The sequence below is a fragment of the Nuphar pumila genome, chromosome 5, assembly GCF_984573655.1.
Source record: "Nuphar pumila chromosome 5, dmNupPumi1.hap1.1, whole genome shotgun sequence".
Classification (NCBI taxonomy): domain Eukaryota; kingdom Viridiplantae; phylum Streptophyta; class Magnoliopsida; order Nymphaeales; family Nymphaeaceae; genus Nuphar; species Nuphar pumila.
The window spans coordinates 118,990,684-119,005,010 of NC_143253.1; the positions used below are offsets into that span (position 1 = coordinate 118,990,684).

The 14,327-nt window shown below is 35.5% G+C and overlaps 1 protein-coding gene across 1 annotated transcript in view; it reads right to left on the reverse strand.

Moving 5' to 3' along the window:
• Positions 1-6,857: 6,857 nt before the first annotated feature.
• The window catches only part of LOC149838353 (protein RRC1-like), a 71,985-nt gene continuing 64,515 nt past the window's right edge, over positions 6,858-14,327 (reverse strand). Inside the window, exons 11-18 of the mRNA XM_090006540.1 lie at positions 10,708-10,929; positions 10,455-10,513; positions 10,156-10,240; positions 9,886-10,023; positions 9,466-9,690; positions 8,553-9,379; positions 8,200-8,390; positions 6,858-7,507 (exon numbers count right to left, since the gene is read on the reverse strand). Of these exons, the coding sequence (XP_089862666.1) occupies positions 7,224-7,507; positions 8,200-8,390; positions 8,553-9,379; positions 9,466-9,690; positions 9,886-10,023; positions 10,156-10,240; positions 10,455-10,513; positions 10,708-10,929 (2,031 nt within the window). The 3' untranslated portion in view covers positions 6,858-7,223. The remainder of the gene's footprint in view (positions 7,508-8,199; positions 8,391-8,552; positions 9,380-9,465; positions 9,691-9,885; positions 10,024-10,155; positions 10,241-10,454; positions 10,514-10,707; positions 10,930-14,327) is intronic.

The window sequence follows — 14,327 nt, forward strand, 5'->3', positions numbered from 1 at the left end:
TCTTATTACATATTTCTTTCCAACCCCAATGGTTCATGATGCTTTCTTTCGTAAAATCAAATATATAAAGCAAGTAAAATTAGGGATAATATTTCCTACACTCGTGGGTAAAGAACCCTCTAGTGAAAATTATAATATTTTTATTTTTTTTAGTTGTTTTGCATCTGACCCTCCATATGTGATCTGTATATTTAGTTTAGTAGAAACTGACCATTGGATCATGATTTTTGATTCATATGTCAGATTTTACTAGGGTTGAAAAATCAATAGCTTACAATGTACCGAATTTTCAAACCTCAACATCGAAAAACTATGATCCAAGAGCTGATTCTACCTATTTTGATCATGCTAAACACATCATGCTATCTAAAAAAAGTATGTGCTAAAACATATTCAATAATGTAAATATTAGAGATTATAATTAAAAAACACTAAAAATAACCAAGAATGCTAAAAAATATAAAAAACTCTTCCTCAAAATCTTTCTTAGTACCATAACGTTTCAGACTGAATCTAATATAATTGCTAAAAAACAGTTTTAACTCAATGCCCCAAATTGCACTTACTTTCTCCTCCATGAATGTACAAAAAAAAAACTAGGCCTTAAATGTCACGAATCATAGAAAACATGCCAGAAAAAATATATAAATGTCAGAAATATATTTTAATGATATCCAAAATTAGCATGAGAAGCATACTTTTGAAGAGACGACTTTAAATAGGTTGTGGGGAGTAGTAGATAGAGGGACCCATGTTCTAAAAAAGTGAGAAAAACAAGAAGAGAAAAAAGTTAAATATCGAAAAAGATAGCAAGGTGGTAAATTGGAATTGATTGCTATAATTAGCTCTGAATTTTCGCTAGATCTTGTATCATGCCTTCACATATACTAGTACCTTACTGTATGAAAGTTTTCAATTTTTTAGGACCTTTTTACCTCTAGCATGTGTGAATGTCTCTCTATTTTTGTGTGTTACATCTCAATGCACTCTCGTCTTGCTAAATCTTACTAAAAATAAAATTTGCATGATATTTTTGCAAAAATCATGAACTTTACATAAATAGTATGAATGTTGCAATATTGCTTGTGAAAATTTGTTATTTGTGAATTTCGTCAAGAGTTTCACGTTGGTGATAGTGAGAGAGATTCATAAAATGGTCATTTTTTCATAGCCAAGGATCGGTGGTGAAAAGATCGACAACACTTCATCGGCAAAAATTTTTCAATAGTAAGTTTTTTTGTAAGCGCATTTTATGGTATAGGTGGGATAGGAAACAAAAAGTTTGTAAGTTGTTCGTGAGTATTGCAGTTGATCATCTTAAAAGTCATTCTCATAATAGAGAACGTGAAAGTTGATGATGTAGAATCAATGGGGGTACGTGGCTTTAACAAACTGAAATAGCTAGATAGATGTATTGAACGATGATGATGTAGAATCAATAGTATTACTATATTTTATCTCCATCAACACAAAGTCGATGTATCTCACAATCACAAGTTCGATCATATGTATAGGTGGGATAGAGAAAATAAGCAGAACGACACAAAGTGTAGAATCAACGATGGTACACTGTGTTTTTTGTGCATCAAATATGTGGTGATATGCATCACTATTGAGGCCCAAGAGATGGAGGTACTTCTGCACATACTATATTTTCTCTAAATTAAAGAAGCAATGAGAAGTAACAATGTTGTAAAAAAATGGAATGAATGCAATATATAAGCGGCTTCTTTTTGTGAATGAATGCAATGTATTATCATTCATTCATTTTCTGAAAGAATTGTAGAAATGCAATGTATGAGTAACTTCATTTTATGAAAGAATAGAATGAATGCAATCGATGATTGACTTCATTTTGTAAAAAAATGAAATAAATGCAATCTATGAGTGACTTTATTTGTGAAAAAATAGAATGGATGCAATGTATGAGCAACTTCATTTTGTGAAAGATAGAATAAATGTAATGTATAAGCAACTTTATTTTCGCAAAATTATGAGAAATGTACACGTATACATGTGAGTTTCCTTCAAAATAAGTGAATTTCCTCTTTATGTGAAAAAATTTGCATAAGGATTCGCACGTGTATATGTGAATTTCTTTAAAATATGTGAATTTCCTACTTATGTGTAAAATTTCATCAAATATGAGATATTTTGGCTTTAAATTTTATTGTTACTAAACATATCCACATGTTTAACAATTTAACAGTAATACAAATAGAACTTCTAAAATTTACAACTAAAATTCATCCACAAACATAACATAACAACTACAAATTCTATCAACCCAACATCCAAAATTACAACCAAGTTTTTAAATACAACCATTAATAAACTTTACATCCAAATTTTTGTTCATTATATCAAAATTACATTCATATTTTTAGTCAAAATAGAATATACATAATCATTAATATATACTCCCTAGGATTGCCCAGAGCTAACTTCTTCTCGTCATCTGACACCTCATAGTTTGATACCTTCTCTTCTCCCCCTCAACCATCTCTTTGGCTCACTGCAAACGGACATTCTTCCTCTCATGTTTACACAATTTCATTATACACTTCATGTAAATAGATACATCATTCTATAAGTAATGCTAATGTACCATATCTCTAATGTTTTGATCAACAAGATATACACAACAAACATAAGGCATTGTATTAATTCATTAAAAACATTACATAAATTGCAGATAAGCAATTCATTAAAAATCATTAGCTAAATATTTTCTCAAAGCATAGAATACTCATACATATATTTATGAGTGTTATCGCCTGTTATGGCCAACCTCACCACATACATTGTTGTTATATGGCACCACATCTTTGTGTTTTGCTCTCTGTCTTTTAACCTTAGGTTGCCCTGGTTTATAACCCACATTTGGTGGATACACATGAATAAAAGTCGAACAAACAACATGTGAGATGTTATCTGCCATTGAAAATAATGGATATGTACTATATGCAGCTCGATACGATTCAACTTTGAAGAACTTGTCGCAGTAATCCTCTGATAACTTGCCCTCATACAAAATGCATGAGATCATATGTGAGCATGGAATCCTGCTAACATGCCACTCTTGATAAGAGCATGTATGTTTCTCAAGATCAACATTATAGTTGTGAGATCGACTACGGGTTTCGAACCGATGTCGGAGGCAATGCGCTACTTACACACATAGTAGTTGTGCTTTTCTCTTAAGTTCATCTAGCTTCTCTTTTACCTCAGGCACAAGACATTTTCTGCCAGCTAATCTTTCTTTTCTCATAAAATTTTATTTGATTTGGATGCAACATTTTAATAAGAGGCACTAGGGGTTTATCACGTATAGAGAGAATTCACATATTGATGTTTTATGCTATATTGGAGGTTAAGCACACATACCTTCTTACTAAAAAGTGACGGTTAACCCAATGTTTCTTGACCACTTCCTCAATCACATAAAGGTATGTGACTTCATCTTGTTCACAGGTATTTTTTATAAAATAATTGCATCGTTATCTCGTGGTTGCTCGGGATGCGCTCCACCAGAGTGCATTGAGTGGTGAACTAATTTTTTTTAAAAAGTTCTCTGCCAGGTGCTTCATGTAAAATCTAACATGACATCTATGCTATGTGTGAGAGACAACATATTAAAACCCTAAGTGTCTATCTAAGCCAATTGTCAACTCTACTCTATCTTTGTATTTATCATCGTCGAAGTATAAAAAATTTGCCTTCAAATGCCTCAAAAATCACATATATGACTCTTTTTACTCTTTATCTACAATTGCAAGTATTATAGAAAACATCTCACCTCTAGGATCAATACCATGGGCTGACAATAATATACCCATGTATTTTTCTTTTATGATTGTGTTGTCTACCATAAAAATTGTATAACATTCTTTCAAAAACTTATTGATGCATGAACGAAAGAATAAGAACATGTATTAAAATTGTCCTTTATTACACCTAACGATACTCAGTTAGCCGTCATCAAATGATTACAATAAGCAGGAAGCATCTTGAAGGACTCTTTGAATGAACTATATATTGTCTCTCTAGTCAATTCTCGTATACGACATGCTTGTTTGTAACTAACATCAACACATTCCTCGTGACTTATGTCATTCATGATTTCTCTTGGAGTCATCTTCGAGTTATCGTACAAGCATCCGTGAATATCATGTAAAATCTACTTAGAAGACAATTTGTTCACTATGAGGTTGTCTACTACTACACATGTATATGCTCTTTCATACCTCTTGATTAGAAAGAACGATGTTTCATTCATCTTTGTACAGTGGCAATCAACCATAGTCTATGGGTTCTTTCTCGTGCATACAACAATGACTCTATTATTGCAACTCTTAACAAATTTTGCTTTATAGTTATTCTTGATCACATGGTCTTTTAAAAACTCGTAACAGTGTTCAAGATCATTAAACATTTTACCACAAGTAATTTTTCCATCGTTTGAGTATGTTGTTAGCCATTAAAACTGTTTACAATCGCTGAGTTTTTTGTTGTGCAACTCGTCATACAACTCAGATATCTATGCTTCAATGATTTTTAATTGCTCTTCATTGAATAAGGAACTATTGAACAAGAACCAAGGGTTTGACTTCTCAAATGTCATTTATGCATCGTTCTCAACTGCCATTATTTATCCAATATCATCATTGTCTTGATCCTCTCCTATTGTTTCTTATTTATGCTCAACCAACATTGTATAGTCATCATCATTGCTATCATCTGATTCTCCCATTGCAGTCATCGCTACTACCCCAAATGAATTGAATGACTGCACAAACTAAATCAAAATTTATTGTCTATATCGCTTTATTTGCTTTTATGCATGCAACATTCTTATATTTTCAACTTTCAATATATATAATAAAAATAATACATCCAGCTCAAATATAAACTAGAAAGTTCAACAACCTTTACCTAAATTTGTCATCTACATTGGAAGGTTGGGTGTCATCCAACTTACTACGATGAAGATCACTAACAACGTGGTTCCATATCCTTTACAGTGATCCTCACATCGTTAACTGTTTGAGACAGTGAGATGTTCTCCAAAGCATTGAGCTCAATACATAAATGTGCCTAAGATAGATACACATTATCCATAAGATTCTCATCAATTGCTTCTTATATATCGCTTCTGATTGCTTCTTATACATTGTTTCTTGTACATCACTTCCAACTACTTATTGTGTAACTTTCCATCCAACAACTTCTTGTTTCACAAACAATAGTTTCTCGAGTACCTTTAATAGCACATATAGTTTTACTAGCAACTAAATAAACATTATCACTATATAACATTGATTCAACATTTTCATCGTCCAAAACGTATCCATTTATGTTGATCATCTAATTTTGCAGAACACTTATATCAAAGGTTCATTGACTCTTCTGTATATCCGATTTTACTAGACATTAATGCGATAATTTTTTTTATAGTTATTGTTTTTAGATACCAATATAAATCTACAAATAGGTTTATAAGTGCTACAATAAAATACCCCTACCTTTTTAGAAATCATCATAATTGTCTGCACCAACCACATAATGTATCGTTTAGTTAACAACCACTCAAAAAACCAATAACCCACAATAACCCCTATAACTCATATTCAATGCTTATGCACACACACACACACATACACACATATATACAAAAATCAAACATAGTAAACCCTAAATGATAAATCTGACATCAAATATTAAATAAATCATAGGGTTACAAAAATAAAACATCTACAAGAGAAAAACATACATAATACATCCACCACAACCACACAAAAGCAATACAAGACTATTATATGTTCATATCTATAGAAAACAAAAAAAAATAGAAACAACGATAATCGCTTAAATATAATGAAAAAACTAACTAAGAAAGTTGATGCGCAATGAAATTACACAAACTTTTACAAGAATCGTCGAAGGGTACAAAAAAAAAATTAGGGTTCTAGAGAGAAAAAGGTTTCTCTCTTTCCACGTACAAACGAAAAAGAAAGAAAGAATGAATGCAAACACCTATATATATATATATATATATATATATATATATATATATATATATATATATATAAATCCACACATTAAAACAAAATCTCGCTATCACTTAAAGTCAACATGCGAAATTTCATGAATACCACAAACTTTTTATGAAATTCATATTTAAAGTAAACTTTTGCAACAACCAACGTAAAACTCTTTACAAAATTCGCATTTCAATCATCTATATATACATATAAATTTGCACGTTAAAACTAAATTTAGCATTGCAAGTCAACAACATGCAAAAGTCGATGAATTCTACTCGAAAAGCTAACTTTTGCAACCACCAATGCAAAACTCTTAACGAAATTTGCAATGGATTTTCGAAAGTTGTATCGCAATATTCGTACTGTTTATGCAAATTTCATGATTTCAGAAAAAAATATCATGTAAATTTCATTTTTTATCAGATCTAGTGAGACAAAAGAGTTGTGACATAACAGGCAAAAAAATGAGACATCCGCACATGCTAAGGGTAAAAAGGTTCTAAAAAGTCAAAAACCTATGAAATTAGATATAGGGTGGATTTCAAAATTTGTGAGGCATTTAGGAAAACACGTCAAATTTGTTATAAGTGTCTTTCGAGTGTGTGCACAAGAGAAAACTCATGATTATTGGAATTTATTAAATCCAATCTAACATAAATGCAATTCCGACCCAACAAAATATATAGTTAGTAGTTGATCCAGAAACTTTTCATTGGAATACATATACCACCCGGATGTGTGTGTGTGTGTGTGTGTGTGTGTGTGTGTGAGAGAGAGAGAGAGAGAGAGAGAGATTGTCCCGTGTACACATTTTAATAAAAGAAGACTCGATGTTACCCCAATCTTAGAGTACCCTTACAACTGTATCAAGAACACCGTTCCACATTATGACCCAGAAACATTCTTACAGGAGAAACAACAGATTGATAAACGAACCCTTCCATTTTTGGGCTACAAAATCATAAAGTAGATTGATCTCACGAGTATGGTAAACAATCATGTATTTCAAGAAGTTTTATCAAATTGATGCTGATAACTCACATTTTGAAGAAAATCCAGCTTGCTGGAAAGATGGGCAGCAAGTGTTGACATTGCAGATGCCCATAATCAACAGTGCACAGCATCTCTCACATCTGCTTCAGTGCAAAATGACGACAGACCATGAGATTAAGATAATCATTTCCCTCTTCTACTCCTTTCCCTGGCCTTATTATCCCCCCCACTATCGTGATCATCCCTGTCCCTGTTTCCGCTCTTGTCATGATCATGATGAGACCTTTCTTTGTCCCGATGGCGATCACGCTCTCTATCTGCATCATTTTCATGTTCCTTTTCCCGACCTCTACTAGAAGATTTACGAAGGGGACTGCGACTTTGACTTCGGCTGTGGCTACGGTGCCGCTTCCTCGAAGACTCACGAGCATCATCACGTCCCTCCTTCCTTTCTGAAGAAGTCCTCTCTACAACAATATAACAAGTAAACATCTTTAAATGTTGATGGAAAATGCTTTAGAATGCACGCACACATGCACACAGAGAAACACACCTACATCGCCTCTCCTTCCTTTCTAAACAAGTCCTCTCTACAATTATATAAACAAGTAAACATCTTTAAATGTTGATGGAAAATGCTGTACAATGCACGCACATGAACATACAGAAAAACACACCTACATTATCAACCAACTACACTGAATGAGCGGGCAAAGAAGATAACCAGATGAGCATTTCTTTGAGAGTGACTATCTAAAGTCAGAGCTAAGATGCTAAAGTTATGTGTTTTAACCAAGGCGGCTTGGGCTCATTCCTCTACAAACCTCCTTGGGGGGGCAAAAGAGAAAATTATAATCTTATCCACAGTATTAATAAACAAAGCAGAAAAGAAGAATATTATGCACCTAAATTCCAATATAAGCTCTTCAAAGCACAAAAGCGAAAATGCACAATAATGCTAAATTGTTACAGAATTTCCAAGTAGCTAAATAGCAGCACCAGTATCCAACTTTTCACGATAGGAAAAGGAGGAAGAAAAACCTAGAGCTCCATCAACAGTGCATGGTTTTTTCTTACAATCAATTATCAATAAAGCATTTGATAAAGTAGTTATTTTTAATGCATCCACCTTACTGAAAACAATGAATCTCTTGCATACCCGAAGAACGAGATGAGTGCTGACTGCTCCCTCCGACATCTTCATTTGGATCCAACAGCTCAAGTTCAGACTGCAGTTGTCTCCTGTACGCTACCACTTTCTTCTCAATTTCATCAGCATTCTTACTACCACGCTCTTCAAGAGATTCACGATATTCCAGAACAGCAACCTCCAATCGCCTTAACTTTTGCCTGAAACAGAGGAAGGTATGCTTTTAAAATTTCTTTCATTTTGCTTATTTTCTGTGTTAAAATGTGAAGCTCAAAAATTTAAACAAAAAAATTGAAATTTGCAAAATCAGCGAACGGCATTAAATATATGTCTAAATCACAAGTAAACCATGTTATCATCACCTATGCTCTTCACTCATCCCACTCTCTGAATATGTAGAGCGACTAGTCTCAGCAGTTGTACTCTTGTCATTTGCCTCGTTGGGAATGTTGCTGACATCTTCACTACCTGAAGATGAGTAGCTTAATCCAAGACCTCCACCACCCTTTTTATCTTCATCATCACTACCTATATCCTCTCTAGCCCATTTAGAGGCAGGCAACACTGGCTCAGATCTGCCTTTCTTCTTAGTAAATGGTTTTACTTCTGGCTCAGGAATAGCAAGTGTAGCACCTAGAGGAACATCTGATGTTTTATTGCTTGATCTCGTTCCATCTCCATAGTTAGGCCACCCAGCCGAGTCAAATATTCCAGTTTCAGGTTTAGACTCCTGGCGAGCACCCCAACTATCATCATCCCTTGAATGCTTACTGGAAGATGAAAAGCTTTGTCCAAGTCTAATGTCATCATCACGTTCATAAACCCTTTGTTTTTCTGCTTCCTCTAGACTAAGTAATCGTGCAACCATCATTTCTCTACCACCACAAAGAGATAATCCATTATGTCTACAGCGTCGTTCCAGCTCAGCAAGTGGGAGGTTCAGTAGCTCCATCATTGCTGCTCCCTTTCCCATCGCTAAGGCAGCATCTTGGTTAGGTTTACTTCCCTCAGCCGTATCCACATTCATATTTTTGTGCTGCTCAACCTCAGGGGCATCTCCACATATCAAATGGAATGGGATGACTCCAGAATTTCCAGGCCGAAGAAAAGTAGCTCGAAGCCCATTTATATATGAGTCAGAAAAGAGAAACCAGTCGGACCAAACCTGAAGAACCTTCAGAACTCGTTCCTGAAATCACCAAGGTTTAAAAGAAATTATTATAATAAATTAAACTTGAAAACAAAATACATCTGGATAGCAAAAAAACAACGCACTTTGAGGGCTTCAGCCGTGATCCTCCCAGTGATGCTGCGGTATAGGTCATTAAAACTCTCCATTATGTCAGGCAATATTGCTTCAAATTTTGTGCGATATGCAGACGCATTTCTAACAGGTGCACTGCTATTATGCAAGATATCAGAGACAAGCATAAGCCTGGCAACTTTGGTTGGTATAGGAGTTTCTTTGAGTGTCAAAGACTCTGTCAGAACCTCAACCACCTGTATCAAATACAAAATTTCATTGTGAGAAACAGAACTAACAAATAACAAGTGTTTTATACAAATATAAAAGAATTAGAAACAAAGTTGATCATTCAAAATGTTTAGGTTATTCGACTCTGATTGATTGTAATAATAAGTAAATCAGGACCTGCCAACTTCGCAACAGAAGGAGGTTAAAATCAGCAAAAGTACCTCTCCAGCTGCATCAGCATTGTCCAGAGCAAAACCCATTGCTTCTTTTATCTGGTTCCTCTCCAATGTCAGAGCCCGCAACATATCCTCAAATTCATCCCTCTGTGGATCTGTCAATGCACGTTCTATTTCTACCCTCTAAACAGAAAAGGAAGGAAATTAACCAAGAAAGACATACCTCATATCACCTTTTTTTCTAATACCACTGATTTCCTCAATGTCATGATACACCCAAGAAAACACCATATAGTTAAAGCCCCTGACACTTACCCGACACTTCCCAGCTGCATAGGTGGCTGTTGAGTCTTTCTCAGGATCTGGACTTCTGCTAGGTGGCAAAGGTGGTGGGATCCATCTAAATAAAAGCCAAAGAACAAATTAGTGCATCATATTAGCAAAGACCTGAAAACCTTGCCACTATGTACCAAGCATCGATCTAGGTCAATATCTCTATTCTTTTGATCACGTAATGATATAAAAAAAAAATCAAAAGTTATTGTTTGAGCAAAACAAAGCACACAGCCATTTAAATGCCTTCAAATGCAAATGGGAACCAGCACATGTTTTACCGCCCACTTCCTGTGATCATGATGAAAGGTTCTGTTCTCCACCGTTGGAGGGTATCTCCCTGAATTCCCAATAGGCAACTATAAGCAGAACATCTTATCCAAATTATAAATCATGCCAAAACTCAGAAAGCCATCAATAAAGCTTTTTGACAGTTAATCGTGATTAACAAGTGGAAGAAAGAACAAAATTGTATGCAAAATCTTTCTGAACCAGATTAAAGTTCGTTCTATGAAAAGAATTCATTGTACTCACTTGAGCAAAGGAATAGAGCCTCCACACGTAGTATGTGTGCTCCTTCGATCCAAGTTCAAATAAGAAATTAAACAATGGATTACCCCGACCTCTCTCCATGACAGCTTGCTCAAAAGCACATCCATCATCAAGCACATACATGGCCATAGTATCAATGACATGACGAAGGTGATCATCTTCAGGTGGATGAACCATAATGTCGGGAACATTTGGAGTAAGCACCTAAACATCCATCACCAAAATGCATTTTTATCACAGGACATACAGGTCCAAGATAAACCCAAAAAAGGTAACCCAAATTGTAAGATAATTTGTATATTGTCACTGCAAGCATGATAAAACTTTGTTTCAATAAATTCTCAGAGCAACCGCAGGGTTAGATTGTTCATCCAAAAGAACACAGTCCCAGTTTACAAACCTTATGAAAAAAAGTTTGGTCCATTTGCATGTGCAACGACTTTTATACACTTGACAATCTCAGTAACATCTTACTCTAGATTTGTATGGTGACAAAGTGGACAATCTCATGTTTTGATGACAACAAAGGTGACTCTGCAGTACAACAGTGTGACTGAAGTATCTCAAACTAAAAAATTGCTTGAATACCACTCCTGAGCTAGTTTTTTCATAAGAAAAAACTAACAGACCAACAATCTAAACTTTTACAGCACACATCTAGCAAAGTTCTGTTATCAACTTCAAGTCTAAACGTAGCATGGACAATTTATTTAAAGGCTCCAAATATATTGATAAGAGATAAATTACTCAAGGTTTACTGCTCCTCCATTTCTGCACACTGCACCCAAAATTAGCAATTAAGCCAACTTGAGCTGCTTATCCAGGCGAGGGTGGAGCTAGATCACCTTTCACACAGCCCCATCACCTTTCAGAGAGAAACTTAATGGTACATAAGGCTTGATCATATGCATAAAAACAGCTCCCAATACACAGAAAAGGAAATTTTTTTGAACAGTACCCTAGCTGATTCTAACTCCGCCTGTGTATAACTGTTTAGTTATGCATTGCCGGTCCCAAGCCCGGATAAAGGAGGAGGGTTGCGGTAAGCCTGTGACAGCCAGCATAAAAACTTAGTCATACCCTATGAATATGAACCAATATGAGAATTTCGTTGGGGCGTTCCCTACTGAGCGATGCGTTGTACTCTATAGGCCCGGAGGCAGTGATAAATGGGCAAGGGTTGCTAGGTCGTCGCCCGGAAGCGACGCGTCACACCGGCGCCTGGGTGTGGTGTCAAATAGGCAAGGGTTCCCTCACTTTGTTGGACGGGTGGGAGTAAAGAAGTTAGTCCAAGACCATAAAATTAGGTTAGCCACTTGGAACATAGGGTCTTTAACTGGTAAGTTGGTAGAGTTAGTAGATGTTATGTGTAGGAGAAAGATTGATATTTTATGTCTACAAGAGACCAAATGGGTAGGTGAGAAAGCAAAAGTGATAGAACCTTGGGGATATAAGATTTGGTATACAGGAATAAATAGGAATAGGAATGGAGTAGGGATTGTTATGAGTCGTGAGTTTATAGATAATGTAGTTGAGGTCCGTAGGAAGGGTGATAAGATTTTACTTATTAAATTAGTATTAGGTACGGATATTATTAATATTATTAGTGTTTATGCACCTCAAGTAGGTTTAGATGATTCCATTAAGCATCAATTTTGGGAAGATTTAGATGGAGTAGTACAAGAGACATCTTATGGAGAAAAGCTTTTCATCGGCGGTGACCTTAATGGACATGTAGGCATTAGTAGGGATGGATTTGAGAATATCCATGGAGGCTATGGTATAGGAGAAAGAAATGAAAGTGGAGAAAGGATTTTAGATTTTTGTTTGTCCTATGATATGATCTTAGCAAACACTTGGTTTAGGAAGAGGGAGTCTCACCTAGTAACATTTAAAAGTGGGGTTAATACGAGTCAGATAGATTTTTTCCTACTTAGAAAGAGAGATAGGGGTTGTTGCATCGATTGTAAGGTTATACCAGGAGAAAGTGTAGCTACACAACATAGAGTCTTAATTTTAGATCTTAGAATTAGACAATGCCGCAAAAGGGATAGACATAGGATAGATCCTAGAATTAAGTGGTGGGCACTGAAAGGAGCTAAACAAGGAATGTTTGTAGAGCAGGTAGTTAAGGAAGTTGATTGGTGTCTCGAGGAGGATTCAGAATCAATGTGGAATAAGATAGCGGGTGGTATGAGAAAAGTAGCTAAGGAGGTATTGGGTGAGTCTAAAGGCGGTGCACCACTAGGTAAGGATACATCATGGTGGAACGAGGATGTCAAATTAGCTATTAAGGTTAAAAGAGAGTGTTATAGAAATCTAAGTAAGAGTCGTGATAATGAGAATTTGGAGAAGTATATGATAGCAAAGAAGGAAGCTAAAAAAGTTGTTCGAAACGCGAGGGCTAAGGTATATAAGGAGGTTTATGACAAATTGGATACCAAAGAAGGCGAGAAGGATATTTATAGGCTTGCAAAGATGAGAGATAGGAAATCGAAGGATTTGGGTATGGTTAGATGTATCAAAGATGAAACGCAAAGGGTTTTAGTCAAAGATGAGGAGATTAAGGAGAGATGGAAAGATTATTTGGATAAGCTATTTAATGATAGTCATGCTCAAGATCTTGGAGACTTCTCCATTCCTTTTCATGAGATAAATCGTGACTTCATGCGCAAGATTCAAAAGAAAGAAATTGCAGAGGCTTTGAAGAAAATGAAATCAAGAAGGGCAGTTGGCCCAGATGGTATACCTATCGAGGCTTGGAAATGCTTGGGAGAGAAAGGTTTAGAATGGTTGACAAATCTTTTTAACTTGATTTGGCGAACAAATAAGATGCCTAATGAGTGGAGGAAGAGTACTTTGGTGCCTTTATATAAGAATAAGGGTGATATACAAGATTGCACAAACTATCGTGGTATAAAACTCATGAGTCATACTATGAAACTTTGGGAGAGGGTGATTGAGTCTAGGTTGAGGAAGGTTGTCATGATATCGGAGAATCAATTTGGTTTTATGCCTGGAAGATCAACTATGGAAGCTATACATCTTCTTAGACAACTTATTGAAAGATATAGAGAGAGGAACAAAGATTTGCATATGGTTTTTATTGATTTAGAGAAGGCATACGATAGAGTACCTAGGGACGTTCTCTGGTGGACAATGATGAAGAAAGGTGTTTCTCTCAAGTACATTAGTATAATTAAAGATATGTATGAAGGAGTAGTAACCAATGTCCGCACTTGTGGAGGGGTGACAACCAATTTCCCGATAACGGTTGGGTTACATCAAGGATCTGCTTTAAGCCCTTTCCTATTTGCAATAGTGATGGATGAGCTTACGAGATCAATTCAAGAAAATGTACCGTGGTGTATGTTGTTTGCTGATGATATTGTTTTGATTGATGAGTCTAGAGCTGGGGTTAATGCTAAGTTAGAATTATGGAGACAGACATTGGAAGCTAGAGGTTTTAAGTTGAGTAAGAGTAAGACTGAATATATGGAATGTCGGTTTAGTAAGCAACGAAGTAGTGATGGGAGTGTAGTGAAGCTTGGTGAGCAAGATATACCGGTGAATGATTATTTCAAATATTTGGGATCCATCAT